A 16,568-nucleotide genomic window follows, 5' to 3' on the forward strand; every position below is an offset into this window, starting at 1 on the left:
GCAACGGGTCGAGTGGAGGGAGAAGGGCGGCGGGGGATCGGAAGAGGACGAGGCGATCTCCAATCTAGATCCTAGTCGATCGCTGCTGCGCAGACGGTGCAAAACAAGAAAAAAGGCCGTTCACGACAGTTTTGTTCTTGCGTCCCGCTCCATGCCATGCCTTGTCCACTCCACTCCACTCCCTTGCATTCCACACCTCTCTCTTTCCACCTCCCTTGGTGGCAACGGCGGAGTCGGTCGGGGCAGCAGGGAGTAGCACCGCCGCCACCGCCTGCCATTGCACACGCAATGCTCAGGACCACCTCCCACGCGCCCGGACCGCCCAAATCTGGCCGTGTAATCGGCGCGAAAGAAGAGATTGCCAAAAGAGACTGGAGAAGAAAAGAAAAATCTGGAACGTTCCACCCAATGGCCATGCTTGGATACGATGGACTTGGGTCGCTGGGTGGCGACAAAAAAAACATGCGAGTACTTGTCGCAAGACCTGAAGATCCTCGCGAGAATAGCCACACGGAGAGTCGCACCACCACGACGAGGGCAGAACAGGTGAGCTTAGAAATGCACAACTCTCCAGCCTCTGCTCTCTTCTTCTCTCTGCTTCCCTCACCATCGTCTTACTCTCTTTTTTTTCCTTCTCTCCCTCAACTGCCAGTCCTCCGCGGAGACGAGCTCAAGGCTACACGCAGGAAACTGCGCCAGACTATAAATTAAACAATGCGGTCTAGCCGCGCATCGATGATTTCCAAAACCCCTCCCCGGTTTGTGCAAAATCCCATGTGCACAGCATCGTGAATTTTGCAATTGCCCAACCGACACACCGGCACCCTCGCTTTTGCTGCCCTCCAACGGCTGCACTCAAGCAGGGGCTTCTCTTGTCCTCATCTTTTCTTATTATCCTAGCAACCTTCTTTTGATCCTCAATTTTTTTTATTTGCTTTGCTGCAGTCCCTTTTACTTCTACACCCATCCTCGACCTTGTCATCCCACTGCCCACCCCCACCCTACCGCTATCAGTCAGCAGCAGCCATGGCGCCCAACGCACGCCAGACGTCCAGCACAGCGTCCGAGGCCAGCAGCCACTACTGTCCACACTGCATCGACGCCAAAGACGGTCCAACGCCCACGCCCCATACCCACAACATTGGCGACTCGTACGTTCAACAAAGTATCGAGATACCACCCCCGCTGTCCACCAGGGCGCCCACGAGAATGACAAACTCGCCATCCGGCCCCCACATCATCTACATTGTTACCGACACTTGCTACCCGACTGCCCAGAGTCTCGAGGCCAATATTGGCAGCACGCACATCATCTCCGTGCACTCGACCAAGTCGGCAGCCAACAGCCGCGCTAAGAAGATAATCTACGACAACGATAGTGGATGCACTGTCGACATTGACAAGATCATCGAAGAGGTCAAGCAGGGCATGTACGTCGGTATAGGTATTGGTGCAAAGGACGAGAAGGAAGGGTGCTGCTTTGCAAGAAAATGTGAAGTCGAGGGCAAAATCGTTGACGAGGACAGCGATAGCGAAGAGACAAGTGGAGAGAGTGGAGAGAGCGAACTGATAGATGCCACCAACGACGGCGAGGGCGAGGGCGATGCTGACGTCGACGTAGACATGGGCTGATGGTGATGATGCTGCAGAAGAAAGATTGGAGCAACCAAGAGCAGTCTTGCCGGGCACCTGGAGATGTCAAGAGGGTGGAAGACGGCGCATGTTGGAACGATGGTGGGAGCTAAAGGCTAGAGATTGGAGTCGTGCAGACCGCCAAGACCATTACCACGCACCAGGAACCAGGAACCAGGTCGTCTACGGGAAAAAGAAAATAATCTGCGCAAGGTGGTGGCTGCCGGTGGATCATGCGGCTGACGGTTCCTCCCGGAAATTGCTGCTCGCAGCCGAGACCGGCAGAACTACGACTGCGCCAACAGTGGTCGAGCTACAGCCGGACTGTACGCTGCAATGCCACTAGGTATCACGGTCTGTCGCCGACCAAGGAAACGACATTACGCAATCATCCATTCGACACAAGCCCTCAAGCGCCCGCTTCAGGTCATCTGTTTGTTTGATACCCCCCCTACAGCTCCCGTACGAGACTGAACCTTGATGAGCTCTACTCGACGGTCTAAAGAAACATCAGTGGTAAGATGATGGTATGTTGGGGAAGACTGGGCAGGACGCGTAGGCGTCGACGAGAACAACTTGTATGGATGAACGTGATGTTAATGTACAGTAGTTTTGCTACTTCACAAGGTACTAGCAGGAAAACTCTCTGCTCACTAGTATGACACACGCAAAAGAAAAGAAAAGAGTCCTTCATGGGTTTGTACGCCAACAACGAAACGAATCTGACTGTCTCCACTTCCTCTCCACTCTTGAACAGTATCCTGACAATTGCACACTTAGGCTCGATATGATACCCAGGGGTCAATGGATAGCCTCCACGATTGCGCATCGAAATTTTGCGCTCTGAGGGTTATCTTACATCTGAACACTGCTTTCCAAGCGCCTTCGGTATCATCTCTTTTATTGCTAAACTTGCGTTGGGTAAGACTAGGGCGTGTGCCTACACTGTATATCTGTGCTGCTATCTTCTTGTAAGAGACCAGTTGTCTAATACGAAGATCACATGAACTACCATTGCCGGGAGCTACTCCCCTCCATAGGGGTAGTAATTCCTGGGCTTGATATGCCACGTCAATTTGCCTATGCTGACCATGTATCCAAGAGACATTTACAGGTTTTCTATTGATTATTTTTTTCCTATTGAAGCAGTTATTTGAAAACGATATGGCGTCTGAATAAACTGCTCAACGCAAGACACTGCAAGCCTGATGAGCCTGTCTGAAGGGGCAACGAATTTTAGTAGAACGGTTCCAACTCAGTCGCAGAAAGCCGTTCATTAAAACGTAAGTAGAACAAGAAGATGCCCACTCTTCATTTCTGGAAAAGTAACTTTAGTTGCAGCTCTTTCCCTAGCCATGGGTATCGTTCAGCTGTGACCGATCCATGCACAAGCTACATGTAACATCATCTGTAGACGGGGAACGGAAGATGCTAATCGTTCTCGGCAGACGCAATAATGACGAGAGCCGACAGGATATGTTACTTGGGCATTGCAGTTGGGCGTTCCTGCAGGTAAGTAAAGTGCCAAGTCAAGGATGTGATCGTATGTCGTTGCTCAGGGTCCAGCAAGCTTCCACCCCCGCCCGATTACATCCTATCCAGTCGTTTCCCTCACCATCCTAGGACGTGGGGAACATACGTCATCGGGCATCGCAAACAGGCACCGCAAAACCAACGACATGCCTCGACCCCCGCTGCTCATCATGTCGAAGACTCCACCTGCAACTCGCCAAAAATGTCAGCTGGATACTACCCAAAACGCGAAAAGGTCGGCCTTGAAGATCTCTTCAGAGGGCTAGTCACAGCAAGCCACATCCTCGACCACCATGGCCTTGTTGACGCATACGGGCACATTTCCGTGCGCTCTCCGGATAACCCTGCGACATTCTGGATGCCATGCAACATGTCACCGGCGCTAATTAGCACGCCAGAAGATCTAGTCGAGTACCACGTTGACAGCGCTGAAGCGGTCGAGAAAGATGCAAAGCCCGGGTACCTAGAGCGATACATTCATAGTGAGATTTACAAGCGATTCCCAGCCATCAACAGTGTAGTCCATAGCCATGCAGGCGATGTGCTTCCTTATTGCATCAGCGGGGTGCCGTTGAAGAATACCATTCATATGGCTGGTTTCTTGGGTAAATTTTGCTCTTTCCTTGAGAAAAAGACTCATGGACTGTCAGAATGCTAATTCTGGTAATAAACAGGATCAACGGTCCCTGTATGGGATGCCTCGAGCAGCTATCCATCGGGCTCAAAACATAGTCTGCTTGTGAGCAACGCTACGCTGGGAGCTTCTCTTGCCGCGACATTCAAACCTGCGACTTCGACTGGCTTTATCTATTCCAAGGTCCGCTCGGCGCTACCATCGCAGCTAGGCGGTGCGTCTTCGGAGCCTCAACTGGAACCTGATCATGCGGTCGTTCTTATGCAAGGCCATGGATTTGTGACTGTCGCGCATGGTATTGAGGAGGCTGTATACCAGGCCATATACACCAGGGAGGCTGCAAAGGCGCAAACAGCAGCCATGACGATACAGAATGCGCACACCGGATACGCGCTCGAGGGCAAGGTTGATGTTGACGCTGGTGGGAAAATCAAGTCTGGCCATGCAAAGGCCGAAGGCGGCAACTTGAAATATTTGAGTGACAGGGAGTGTCATGACGCCTGGGAAGCCATGTCCGGTACGCTTGCCAGACCATGGGCGCTGTGGTGTCGACAGGTGTCGCTCAGTGCATTATACAAGAACGATTGTCCTGCAGGTGAGGATTAAGCGACAACAGCGCTCTTTTGCACACGATGCGCTATTAATTTCATACTGTTTCTTACGTCGCTAAGAATAAAGTATTTGTTGTTTCACGAGGACAGTGACATGACATCGTCTATTCCGAATTCCCTCGCAATCTTACCCTGAAACGGACTAACTAACGGCAAACCGAAAGCCATCGCGGAGAAATGTCATTATTCACACACCTGCTGAAATAAAAGGCCGCGGCTAAAGAATAGCGGTCACAGTCCTAACTGCTTTGTTTCCTTGCCTCCCTTGTTCGCAGATCAGATCTTCCACCACTAATATCAACATAATAAGCTAGTTAGCCCGTTCATTTATACCAAACCGGTGGCCCCGAAGCTCTTTCCCTGTATTCGTTTCGAGGTGAAAAGAAAAGCTTAATCGCAGCAAGGCGAAAGCTTCGCCATTGCTTGTTGTGCATCAAGAACGATATGGTGTATCTTATTATCTGGGGTGGAGTGAGTATCTCAAAGTCACCGGTTATTTGAGCTTAGGCAAAAAAGAAAAGAAAAAACACCCGTTGAACCCCCCCATCAATTCCACGACCTATATACAATAGCCTTCTAACACCAGACGCGCCCCTAAACTGAAACGCAGGATGCCAGTCCAACCCTTCTCTAGTAGTGTGTCGTTGAACGGGCGCAAAAAAAAAAGAAATGGTGAGATTTTTTTCTCGGAACGTGCATGTAAGAGAGAGAGAGATTTCGATAAGTCGTTCATCTCGGTTGTTTTGACTCGTTCCCACCCCCTGGTCCGTAAGCACCGAAAGTAGGGATCTTCCCTCTCCTCCTCTTCCCCAAGTCATGGTGTATGTATATTTACTGAGATAGGAAATTGAGGGGGAGATTGAACAATGGCAAGGCTGGGGTCTGGGTGGAGGGTTTGTTTCGCGCACGTGCGGGGAGGGGAGAGGGGCTAGGGAAAGGGCATCTGCGATTTGTACCCTATATGGAGGAAGGGATGCCCTGTAAATTATTTGCTCAACTTATTCCTGTTCAATCGGGAATCTGTAAGTACAGATTGCATTATCTTACATCCCTAACTTTCTTTTCCAACTGTCTATATTCAATTCTACACTCCTTCCATTTGCCCATTCATCCATCGCTAAAACTCCCAAGAGGGTTCTACATACCTCAACAATGTACCTCTACACAACCACCACCACCACCACCGCCACCCTCCTCCTCGCCCTCACCACCCTCACGACCCCAACCCTCGCCGCCTTCGGCGTCAACAAAACCAAAGACAGCATAACCATCGATTCCGGCTCCACAGCCCCTTTCCTCTTCACAGTCTCCACCACATCCTGTGACATCACATCCCTCAACTACGCCGGCGAGGAGCTTCAATCCCCCACAAAGGGCTCGCACATTGCTTCTGGCCTCGGTTCCGCCACCGTCAGCTACGACATCATCGGCACCAGTTACATCAAGGTAACATGCACGACGCCTACACTCACGCAGTACATTGTTGCCAAAGCCGGAGAGGCGACCATCTACATGGCGACGGACATTACTGCGGAGCCTGAGATTGGCGAGTTGCGGTTTATAGCGCGGCTGGATAGTGCCAAAGTGGGGCTGAGTTGGCCGTTTGGGATCGTGTCTACGACGGCGAATGCGACGGGGACGGTCGAAGGCGAGGATGTTTTTTTGGTGGCCGACGGGGAGACGAGGAGTAAGTTTTACTCGAGTGAGAGGTTTATTGATGATGCTGTGGTAAGTTTTCCCTTTTCAAGAAGAAAAAAAAACCAACAACAACAATTGTTACTACTTTCTTGAAGTTGAAAGGTTGAGATGCAAGGGAAGGGGGGGCTGACAAAGATTATTTTTTTTAGCACTGTGTGTATCGGGATACCAATCCGATTCATGTCTGTTTGCTGATGGATTCGTATTCGTATGAGACGTCGGCCGGTGGACCTTTTCATCGCGATATCAATACTAATAATGCGGGTCCGGCGAATTCTCTGACGTTCTACATGAACAGTAATCATGTTCAGTTGGAAAAGTATCGTATGGGGATGAAGGGTCCGTATGCCCTTTCCTTTAGCCGGTCTGATATCCCCAAGGGGGGCTCAAGCATGGATACGACATTCTTCAAGGACCTCTCGATCCCCAACTACGTTCCCCCTTCAGCCCGAGGCACAGTGACAGGAAAAGCAACAGGGGTAAGCTCAACCGCCCAAGCAGTCGTCCACTGGTACAACGACGCAGCCCAATACTGGGCCTACGCCTCTTCTTCTTCTGGAACCTTCACCTCCCCCGCCATGAAACCGGGGACTTACACTCAAGTCCTATACCAAGGCGAATTCAAAGTAAAAGCCATCAGTGTCATGGTAACAGCTGGCAGCACGACAACGGCCAACATAGCCGCCGATACCGAGCCCAAAACCTCGCTGTGGCGCATCGGCGAATGGGACGGCCAGCCCAAGGGCTTCCGCAACGCAGACAAGCAACTCCGCATGCATCCCTCTGATTCGCGCATGGCGCCCTGGGTCCCCCTCACCTACACCGTGGGCACCAGCACCCTCGACAGCGTGCCCATGGCCCTCGTCAAGGACCTCAACCCCCTCACCATCAACTTCACCTCCAAGCAAAAGAACACGGCGGCACTTAGCCTGCGTGTGGGCACTACCCTCGCCTTTGCCGGCTGCCGTCCCGCTGTGACGCTGAATACTAATTTCAGTCCCGCCGTGCCTGCGGCGCCGACAAAGATTGCGTCGCGGGGTTTCACGCGAGGCGCGTACCGTGGGTTTGGCGAGGTGTACGATTACGCTATCCCTGCTGGTACGCTGGTCGAGGGCGCCAATACGATTCGTATCAGCTGTTTGAGCGGTGAGTCTGGGACAGGCTTCTTGGCTCCCAATGTCATTCTCGATGCGATAGAGTTGTTGGAGTGAAAAAAGGGGAGGGAACGTGGGCAAATTGGGGGAGGGGGTTTTGCTTTGTGTGACTTGTGTGAGACTTGTCTGGTAGTATGTAATATACATGGTTTGAGGAAACACACCGATGAAGTGCTACGCCCGAAGGACCTTTTTCGTTTGTTGTGACAAAAAAGTCACACTCTTCCCTCCCCCCCCCTTTTTTTTTCATTCCTGTTTCTGTTATCTGTGCTTGATCACACACCGTGTTTCAGAGGGCTCTCTATGAGCGATTTTTTTTCCCGTCTTCTTCTTCTTCTTCTTGTTCTCGGTCAGCTCGCGATGCGTCTAGTGAGGGAGCTGCAAGTCAGACGCAAAGTCGGTAGTCAGCATGAGCCCGGACCGTGGGCTTGCAGTATGCACAGAGTCTCTTTCCCATAGGAGAAGGTGCCTGATCGGGGTTGGAGTGAGATATTGACAGCATCTGTGCCCAAGATCATGGACATGTAAGGGAGTACAAATGTTTGTGCAAGCACATGTAGTGATAAATACTAAGCACTTGTGTACTATATTTTTAGACAGGTGAGACAATCCACTCTGATTTCACCGACGGTGTTAAAGTTTAGGTACTATCGTATGTTATTTTTTTTTCTCTTATTCGCTCAGACACTTGGCTGCAAAGGCGACGTTCAGTTAACCCAAGTAGTCAAAGTGGCAGGTCTGTACTTTACCCTATCAGCTGAGAGGTACGAGTCAGTAGTGGAATCAGGCCCATGGTGTTGATCCTCCGGGGATCAATTTTGATAGGCAAACATGGACTTTTTACATATTAGAGACAGGGAGTGGGTAGGATTCAGCATCCCTGTATCGGCCGCCGGCTAAGGTGCAGGAACTTTGATGGAAACTTCGCGACGTCCGTGCAGGGAGAAGTAGTGCGGGATCATACTCCCGACGTTCTCTTGGGAATAGCATGATGTTTGTCGCGGCAGTTTGGCATTGATAGTGGCGCAGTCGTTGGTAAGCGACGCAGAGCACGCTTCCCCGGATCTCTCCTGCACGACACCACCAGGCAATGAACCGAGGTAAACCGTATCAAGCCTAACCAGAATTTGCAGAGGGCTCGTGAGGAATACGAGGCCATTTGGGGTGGGGGGTTTCTTTCGGCGTAAAATGGGAAAAAATGCGAAATCAAAATATATTGGATTCCATCCGGGGAAGTAAAGTGGGCATCCGACTTGTGGTAGTCATACCAGGTGCTGCCTGACCATGCGCACAGGATGACGCCTCAAGTTGCTAATCCACCGAGGGAACATGGGCACTTGACAAGCTGAACGGCTGGGGAGGTGCCCTTGATGGCAATAAAGTATAGCTTCTGTGAGCCTTGGTAGCCTCTGCCCGTTTCATACGCTGTACTAGGTAGATCGACGGCAAGGCAGCTGAAGATGCGACGGGATATGGACCTAAATTAAATTGCAAAAAGTGCGAAGTCTAACTTCGGGCAACTGCATTAGCCCATACCAGGGTAGGCCATGAAAGTGCACAGACTTGGATTTTGGGCCATTATGGGAGTCAGGGTGCATGACTTGCAGCAGCAGCATCAATATAGCAGTTGTGAGAGGACACAGACCTACTCCTAGTTTTGTAAGCAACGGGTCGATAAGCTGGCTTGGAGATTGCGTCATGTGGGAGCATGGTATTGAGACATGTCCAGCTGCGCCACGCAGTGCTGTGCATTATATCAGCAGGGGTCACGTATGCATGCCAAAGTGCGTGCTGGTGGTGGGCGGCTATGGCGACTTTGCTGGCCATGCTGGTTGGCGTACATGGTGGGCGAGAAACGAGGCTATGGAGAGGGGTGAGAGCAAGAGATGGGTCCGATTTGACGTTACTGGGGAATCGGAAGGCGCGGAAAGTCGCGATATGAGGCCATGCAGGATCTGCTGTCAGTAAGCGTCGATGGAGGAAGACGGTCAGATTTGTACTAGAAGGAGCATGCGAGGACAGCATCGTGGGCGGATGAGTGGCGGATACCCAGAGGCGGGCAGGCGGGCAGACAGGCAGGCAGGCAGGCAGTGCTAGGCGAGGGCGAGGATGCTTTCTAGAATGTTTTGGGAGTTGCAGGTGGTTGGATCACCGATGGAACCGGCGCTGATAGGAGTTGTTGCAAGCTGTGGGGTGTGGTTGCGCGGGTTAGGGATGTGGGTGTGCAGACTAGGCTGGATTGGGCGTGATCCTTTTCGCCCGGAAGGCGCAATAGGCAATGATTACCAGATGGAGAAATGGATGGTGATTTGGTGCCATCGGGCGCCATATGAGACGAGGCAGAGGCATGCCATGGCACGGCACTCGACTGGCGCAGCTGCTGCAGGTGGATGAGAGGGGCTGGTGATGATTTATCGAGTGTGTGTATGTATGCATGTATGTATGTATGTGTGGTGTTGGGTGGTGGTTGATTGACGAGAAGCCAGTTTGGGAGGGAGGGTTTCGTCTAGTGTGTGTGTGTGTGTGTGGCGATGAAGAAGTAGGGCTCGAGGGTAAAGGCTGGTGACTGGAGGCACAGCAATGTGGCGTTAGTTTGCTGGGCGACATGGGGTTTAGGGATGGGCATTTGTGAAAAGGGTTTGTCAAGTAGCATGTTGTAGCAGTAGTAGTAACAGCAGCAGCAGCAGCAACAACAGTAGGCGTGCTGGCTGACTCGGGCAAGGACAGTACTCGTAGCGGTAGCGGCAGCGGCAGCGGTAGCGGTAGCGGTAGCAGGAGCAGGTAGGGACCCAAGGGCGGAGAACAGGTGTTTGAAGCCGTCTGGCCGCTTCGCGTGCAGGACGTGTACCGATGAGACGGGGGGTGAGTAACGGGCAATAGGAAGAGCTGCCGAGACGCATGCTGTTGCTGCAGCCACTTTGGGCGTAGCGGGTGAAGCGGAGTGGAGCAAGCAGCAGATGCTCATGCTCATGCTCATGCTCATGCTCATGCTCGACGAGGCCCGGTCGGGAAACGCCGTTGCCATGGACATTTCATCGTCAGACAGCGGTCTTGCTCGCATCTTGCTGGCTGCCGGGGCGCCTTGAGGCTATTCGGCGAATTGATGCGCGCTTAGCTCTGGCAGTGGTCAGGTTACAACGAGGGGGAGTCGCTAGCCAAGGCACACGGAAGCGCGAGCCCTGCCCGGCCATGGCTTCAAGTCATGACCCAGATTGGCCCACTGACCATACTGGCACTGGCACTGGCACTGGCACTGGCAGCATCTCCGGCGGTGAGGTGGCCACGAGCTGCTGCTGTCCCTCTGGGCCGCTACTTACTGCTGCGAGTAACATTGGCCGTGGCTGGGCCCTCTCTGCTCCAGAGTGGCGGCGGCGTCGTGGTGGTGGTGGCTATCCTCCCCTCTCCCCTCTCCCCTCTCCCCTCCTCCATCCAGACGTGCTACTCGTAGTAGCCCAGGCCTCATCGTCGATCCCGTCGACGGGCTGCTCGCCCTGGCCACGCCCCTGCATTCACCCCCATCCCGCGCGACGACCGGCCTGTCTCTGTCCTGGCCCGTCGTATACGGCTCTTCCGCCTGACAGCCGGACCACCCTCAGCTGCCCACTGATCTCCGCCGGCACCTTGAGCCCGCTAGCACTACTGTGTACCTACCATCACTCCTCCAGCATGAGCATGTCCATCCACCAAACAAACCCCCCTCAGGTCATCCTCTCTGCTTGTCCACAAGCCGCTCCCTCATTGGCCCCTCGCCCTCGACCCCCTCCTGGCCAACCAAACCCTACCCTCAAGCCATCCCGCCAGCAGTGGACCCTGCCGCGCCCTACCCACCCTACTGCATGCCCAAGGTCAGGCCCATTATGTGCCACACGAGCCGCCTCCCAAGGAACACCCGTCTCCCACCCTCGTCGTATATATCACACATCCCACCTGTCTGACCGATTGCTGCCCCCCCTTCCCCTAGCGTCTCCGTCCCGTAACAACTACCCTTTCAAGTCTAATTCCCATCTTGCCGTAAATCCCTTCCTTTCAAAAGTGTCTCACTTGCTACGTAGCTGGCGTCCTCTCTCACCTCGTCCTCGTAGCCCACCATGTCTTTCTCCTACCAGTTGCAAATGATCAACCAGTCCTTCGAACGAATCGCATCGTGGTAGTATGTGTAATCTGCAGTTGCCCTCCGACAATGGAACAACCATACTAACCATCACAGTCATGAGTTTATGCGAAGAACAGAGCTGTGCTTCCGGAAGATGAACGAGCGTATACTCCGACTCGAGCAGAAGCAGCTCACCCATGGCCCTACGGATGAGCAGGTTGAGCGTGTGCTGCGCAAGATCCTGGCCGAGAGATTCGCTCCCCTCGACATGCCTCAAGTCAAGTTGGCCGACCATACCCAAAGCGTCGGCTGGTTCGTTCAAGATCCCAACGAACACTTGTACCCGAGATCCATCAAGATGGACGTCGCTTCCCTTCTCGTTTCGCCAGAGTCTGTCCCATCGCGCGCCTATGCAGAGACTTTTCAGATGCTCGAGGATGATGTCAACGACTACCCTGGCGATGACCTGCTCATGGATGAGGACGAAGACCAAAAGATATATCTAGGCCATCTCACCAGTCGCCCTACTCACAGGGTTTAGCCAGCACATGTGTCCTCAACTCACATCCATCCTGGGCAACGTCGACAAACTCACTCACTCGACCTCTCCCACCTACCACCTACCACCTACCACCTGGACCTCTGTCACCAGTAATACGGCTCCGCCCCCATCACCCTGCGCCTGCCCAAGATCACACGTCCCACAAACTGCCTCGACACGCCTCGTCAAGACCAATCCCAATGGTCTCCGCACCCTGGCACGCGACCGCTCCAAACACCCATGATCGACCCAGAACTATCGCTTTCGGGATTTGTCCAACACTTCTAATGTACGTACGAGTGTCTTACGCTTGATGCAACAAATGCATCATCGATAGTGCAAGAGTGCACTACAGGTTTCATAGCCACCGTTTACTGCGCAACAAAGCGCATATAATACCTCATTCTTCACCTCATCAAGGGCAAAGACTCGGTACTGCGTATACCTCGTAGCAAGCACCAACAGGCCCCATGCTGCCTTTCTGCATGCCAGGACATTGTACCTAGTTAGATAGTCCTTCAGGATGTACTCGGCTTACACATGTGCTTGTCATGTGTTGTAGCCTTTTGCACCACACCATATATGAAAATCCTTGGAACAACTATACACTTCTTGCCGAACCTACAAGGCTCTGTGGTGCTGTCATGTCGGGAATCACTTTGCCTTGAACGTGTATTTTGCACTACCATCCAACAACTGGCACTGCATCTGCCGGCTGGGTACCTGAAATTTGCCCCGCAACACGGGCCTTGAGCACACGAGTGCGGCCCGCACAATATTGGAGACCATCGGGTTCGTGTTCCGTTGAACACGTCGGCGATTAGGCGGTGACGGGCGATCAAAAGTACGACAGAGGGGATGACGCAATGTAGATGCTTGGGAGTTGTGCAACTGAATCCCATTCTTCTGGGACCGACCACTACCAGAGCAGCGGAACATTGTTCCGGGCAGCTGTCACCCTGTCAAGGGTTGTCGGGGGGGGGGGGGGGGTTGCACTTATTGTGGTTCTGGGGTATACACTGGTGTCGGTCTTTGTACCCGACGGCACCTCGACTAGCGTGGGGGCATGTCAGATCTCATCTAGATCTGTCCGCAAGCCATCGCATCCTCCAAACCACGATGCAATCCTCCTTGCGTCCCTGGGTATACAGGCATGCGCCCCGCCCATAAGGCGGTATGTTCAACAGCAGCAACAATAACTCGCGCATCAGCGTCAGGGGAGGGCAAGCCTTACCGGCTCTCCCTCCCGACTTACTTGCACCCACACACATGCCGCGCATCACCACGATTTGAACTACATCATCAGATCGCCCCACTATGTCCCCGTCTCCACTCGTTCCCACCCAGAATGATACTCACTACCCTGATTCATGCCTTCCGACTTTCTTCGGTCCTTTGATTAGTCGATGAATGCTACCTCGACCCAGCCACGTCTAGCCAGCCTCGTCTAGTGCATCAAGCCAGTGAATGTCACAGAGCCCGACAGCCCAAGTTCCTCGACGTAACGTGGGAGCCCGATTACTTAACACGACTGCGCCATCTGAAATGCCAATAGTCCACTCTGTTTCGTCAATCCATCCCAAAACACCTCGAGACCGACCTCCGCCGCCCATCGTCAAAGCGGGCTCCGCGGCAAGCGGTGTGAGCGTCCACGATGGACTGCTTATCATGGACCATGCATCTCCAGCAGCTTGCTCAAGAGCTTCGTCACGTCGTTCATACCGCGGAAGGACTTTTGCATATGTACGTATGCCACCATGCCGATACCTGACCCCTGGATAAGCCACGTTTAAGCATGTCACCATCACAAAACCAGGTTTTTGTTTTCTCCACTAAGCAGTGCCTCGGCCTATGGCAGCAAGACATGTATATGGTTTCTATCGTTAAACACCGCGTTATGAAGCTGTTGTCCCAATCACCGCCACCTAACGGCTAGCGTTCCCGCAGGAAAAGTGAGCGCCTCATTCCTCTTGCATGCGGCGCACCTTTGGGCCTCAACGAACAATTGGGCCTGCACCCAAACTCCGAGCCAATTATGGCTCATACTTTGCTAGTCTACGCCTTCGAGGGTGTGGCTTGTGACCTTACCTGAAGCATCAAATTGAGCAGGTCTCACATCAGAAAATACAGAGTTTTTTCTTGCTTTTTTTTTACCAATTATGCAACATGGCAATTGCCGTGCCACTTGTCCGTTCCTTATTAACCTTCACACTATTATCATTATCATTATTATTATCAACATGCTCTTCTCCAATTACGACCCTCGTACAAATTCGAAAGCCACAGCCGCGAGCTAGGACTCCCGGACCCTTCTCCCGGACCCTTCTGCCGGACGCATACCTTATTTTCCTCTTCCCCATGGCCACGCTTCACAATATCCGCGGCCCGAAGCGGCACACGACTTACTCACTACTACTAACAAAATCCGTAGTAGTCGCGTGCGCGTCCACACTACCAAAACATCGTGAAACTCGACCTGGACTTTTTAGCACTTAGGCCTCACTAACCAAGGCGGAATTCTACTCGGAAAACCCGGGAGAAGCAATAGTCGCGAATGCCACCGACTCACGCACCGCAAACAGTGGGTACGGGGCCCCCGCCCCCATGACATATGCATACAATGAGAGTAATGCGCTTCCGGGAACACATCAGCACGGCACGAACCTTGAAGGAATCTTTGCCTGTGACGATTATCCCGCCGCCCTGGCGCGGATCCAAGCCATTGGGTACCTCTTTCTTTTTCGCTCTTTCTTCTCCCATGGCTACCCGACTTCCGCGGGCGTTGCCAAAGAAGCATGTACAATGACTCTTGTTTTCTAGCACCGAAAGCCAAAAAAAAGAAGACATCGGTACCTGATTCCTTACTCACCTAAATAAAGTACATGTTAGAAGGGAAAAAAGAAGAAGCGGCTATGGTAAGCCCTCGGTTCTAAAGGCAAGTTTTGGACTTTAGCCCGCGGAGTCTCTTCTTTCCTCTCGAGGCAACGCGTCCTTTACACAGGCCAACTAACGTCCCTCCCTGGGTCACGCAAATCCCCCCGTGCCGCAAGAAAAGAGGGGTACTTCATCCTCAGAAAACAATATTTCAATTCACGCGTTGTTTCTGTACTATTTTTATAGATAAATTATATTTTTTACCTTCTTCTATAGATGTAGACACCTTTCCTTACAAAAATTACGCTATTGCTGTTGCATCCGCGCTGGTGCGCAAAAGACACCTTTTCTAGAGACAAGCAATAACACTACTATAGACAGCCTCCATCAGGCTCCATTGCACTTCTTATACTAACGAATGAATTTGCGTGCACTAAGGAAGGCTTTAGCCATGCTAAGGAGTCAATCCCAGGTCTTGGTGCGGCGTGGCGCTCATATTCATGTGTGATCGCCACCACTGTTGGTACTTCCCAGCGAGCAGCTTCCGTATGTGGCTAGTATAAGACCGTTTACGGCGTAATATTCTCCGGGCTAAGCTTGTGGCTTCGAAACGCTGTGGCTGTGTAAGCTCCGAGATCCTGTCAGCAAGCTAAAGATCACGTGACAGTCGGTTTTGGCTCCATGATAGCAATCCTCATTAGCCTAATAGCATAGACCCAAAATCCGCACTAATGCATCAACATATACCCATACGTAGCGAAACTGCCCTGTAACGGAACAGCTACCGAATATCACGTGACCTGGATATAAGGCTCGAAGGGTAGTCCTCGGGCCAATAAGACTGAGGACCTGCATAGTACAAGGCTCCCACCTGATCCTTGGGACGAACCTAGCTCTAAAGCAGGCGTAATATGCGCATTGCTCTGATGCCGCGACCCACGAACGTACTTCTAGCAGACGCATCAACCAATTTGGGCTAGCTGTCCGCAAGGCTTACCTAGTGGCTTGACACGTGCACGTGTATTAGATTGCTTAGTCTATGGCTGTGCAGGGTTTATGTAGCACGCTGATAGCACACAGTTTGCGTTAGGAACTGTGACGATACCCGGCTCAGCTCCTCCTAGGCCACCACGTGCCCAAAAAGGTACCAGTATAGTGACAGGAACAGATCGAGTACTTAAATAAATTTGGCTTATATGCTAACAAGCTGGAAAACAACAGTCATTTAATCCTGACAGCTAAGTTACTTATCATAACATATCACTGTGATATCAAAACAATCACGCAGCGTAAAGGATTACTTTCTAGAAACATAGTACTCGCTCGAAGATTCTATGTGGCGAGGGATAGAGGCATATATATATGTACATATCCCCAGCCCTATAGAAGTGCCGATTTAATGATGATAAAAGAGAGCAAAGAAGAATTGCCACTAGCACGTCACTGGAAGCGACCTATCCAGACCTTTCCATGCCCCGTGCCTATCCCTACGTATTCGCCTGATACAGCTTTGCATCCTGGTCGATATTCTGTAGGTAGCCATAATAGCTTTTGAGCGTTTAAACAAATCCAAACCCCGTCGTCACTAATATGTATGTTCTGGCATGCAGGTTTCCGTGCTTCGTCTATAACTTTATTGGGGTATTGTGACGCTAGTATCTGAGCAAGATTAGAAAAACCATGGCCCATGAGGGTCTGCAGGCACACCCCGCTATGCGCATCCCAGATCTTGACGGTGTTGTCGTCCGACCCTGACGCCAGCCTCGCCGAGTCGTGTGAGAAGGCGACTGAGCAGACC

At 52.2% G+C, this 16,568-nt stretch overlaps 8 protein-coding genes across 8 annotated transcripts; 4 read left to right on the forward strand and 4 right to left on the reverse strand.

Moving 5' to 3' along the window:
* Positions 1 to 71: 71 nt before the first annotated feature.
* COCMIDRAFT_40899 (uncharacterized protein) lies at positions 72 to 610 on the reverse strand (the record flags this gene model as incomplete). Its single annotated transcript, XM_007694458.1, has 2 exons — positions 72 to 371; positions 473 to 610. The coding sequence occupies 2 exons, from the start codon at positions 608 to 610 to the stop codon at positions 72 to 74; spliced, it is 438 nt and encodes a 145-aa protein (XP_007692648.1).
* Positions 611 to 1,071: 461 nt separating this feature from the next.
* Positions 1,072 to 1,599, forward strand: COCMIDRAFT_50306 (uncharacterized protein; the record flags this gene model as incomplete). The annotated part of the gene is made up of 1 exon (XM_007694459.1): positions 1,072 to 1,599. A coding segment is annotated over one exon (528 nt), but the record flags the coding sequence as incomplete, so codon positions are not given.
* A 1,768-nt stretch (positions 1,600 to 3,367) lies between these two features.
* On the forward strand, positions 3,368 to 4,405 carry COCMIDRAFT_9358 (uncharacterized protein; the record flags this gene model as incomplete). The annotated part of the gene is made up of 2 exons (XM_007694451.1): positions 3,368 to 3,770; positions 3,840 to 4,405. 2 exons carry the CDS (start codon positions 3,368 to 3,370, stop codon positions 4,403 to 4,405), a joined length of 969 nt encoding a protein of 322 aa, XP_007692641.1.
* Positions 4,406 to 5,562: 1,157 nt separating this feature from the next.
* COCMIDRAFT_107748 (polysaccharide lyase family 4 protein) lies at positions 5,563 to 7,319 on the forward strand (the record flags this gene model as incomplete). The annotated part of the gene is made up of 2 exons (XM_007694460.1): positions 5,563 to 6,138; positions 6,258 to 7,319. The coding sequence occupies 2 exons, from the start codon at positions 5,563 to 5,565 to the stop codon at positions 7,317 to 7,319; spliced, it is 1,638 nt and encodes a 545-aa protein (XP_007692650.1).
* Positions 7,320 to 9,378: 2,059 nt separating this feature from the next.
* On the reverse strand, positions 9,379 to 9,741 carry COCMIDRAFT_107777 (uncharacterized protein; the record flags this gene model as incomplete). Its single annotated transcript, XM_007694461.1, has 1 exon — positions 9,379 to 9,741. A coding segment is annotated over one exon (363 nt), but the record flags the coding sequence as incomplete, so codon positions are not given.
* Positions 9,742 to 9,768: 27 nt separating this feature from the next.
* On the reverse strand, positions 9,769 to 10,251 carry COCMIDRAFT_30290 (uncharacterized protein; the record flags this gene model as incomplete). The annotated part of the gene is made up of 1 exon (XM_007694452.1): positions 9,769 to 10,251. One exon carries the CDS (start codon positions 10,249 to 10,251, stop codon positions 9,769 to 9,771), a length of 483 nt encoding a protein of 160 aa, XP_007692642.1.
* A 1,099-nt stretch (positions 10,252 to 11,350) lies between these two features.
* Positions 11,351 to 11,896, forward strand: COCMIDRAFT_107768 (uncharacterized protein; the record flags this gene model as incomplete). Its single annotated transcript, XM_007694462.1, has 2 exons — positions 11,351 to 11,412; positions 11,470 to 11,896. The coding sequence occupies 2 exons, from the start codon at positions 11,351 to 11,353 to the stop codon at positions 11,894 to 11,896; spliced, it is 489 nt and encodes a 162-aa protein (XP_007692652.1).
* Positions 11,897 to 16,210: 4,314 nt separating this feature from the next.
* COCMIDRAFT_107749 (uncharacterized protein) lies at positions 16,211 to 16,568 on the reverse strand (the record flags this gene model as incomplete). Its single annotated transcript, XM_007694463.1, has 1 exon — positions 16,211 to 16,568. A coding segment is annotated over one exon (358 nt), but the record flags the coding sequence as incomplete, so codon positions are not given.

This window comes from Bipolaris oryzae (genome assembly GCF_000523455.1).
Source record: "Bipolaris oryzae ATCC 44560 unplaced genomic scaffold scaffold_218, whole genome shotgun sequence".
Classification (NCBI taxonomy): Eukaryota; Fungi; Ascomycota; class Dothideomycetes; order Pleosporales; family Pleosporaceae; genus Bipolaris; species Bipolaris oryzae.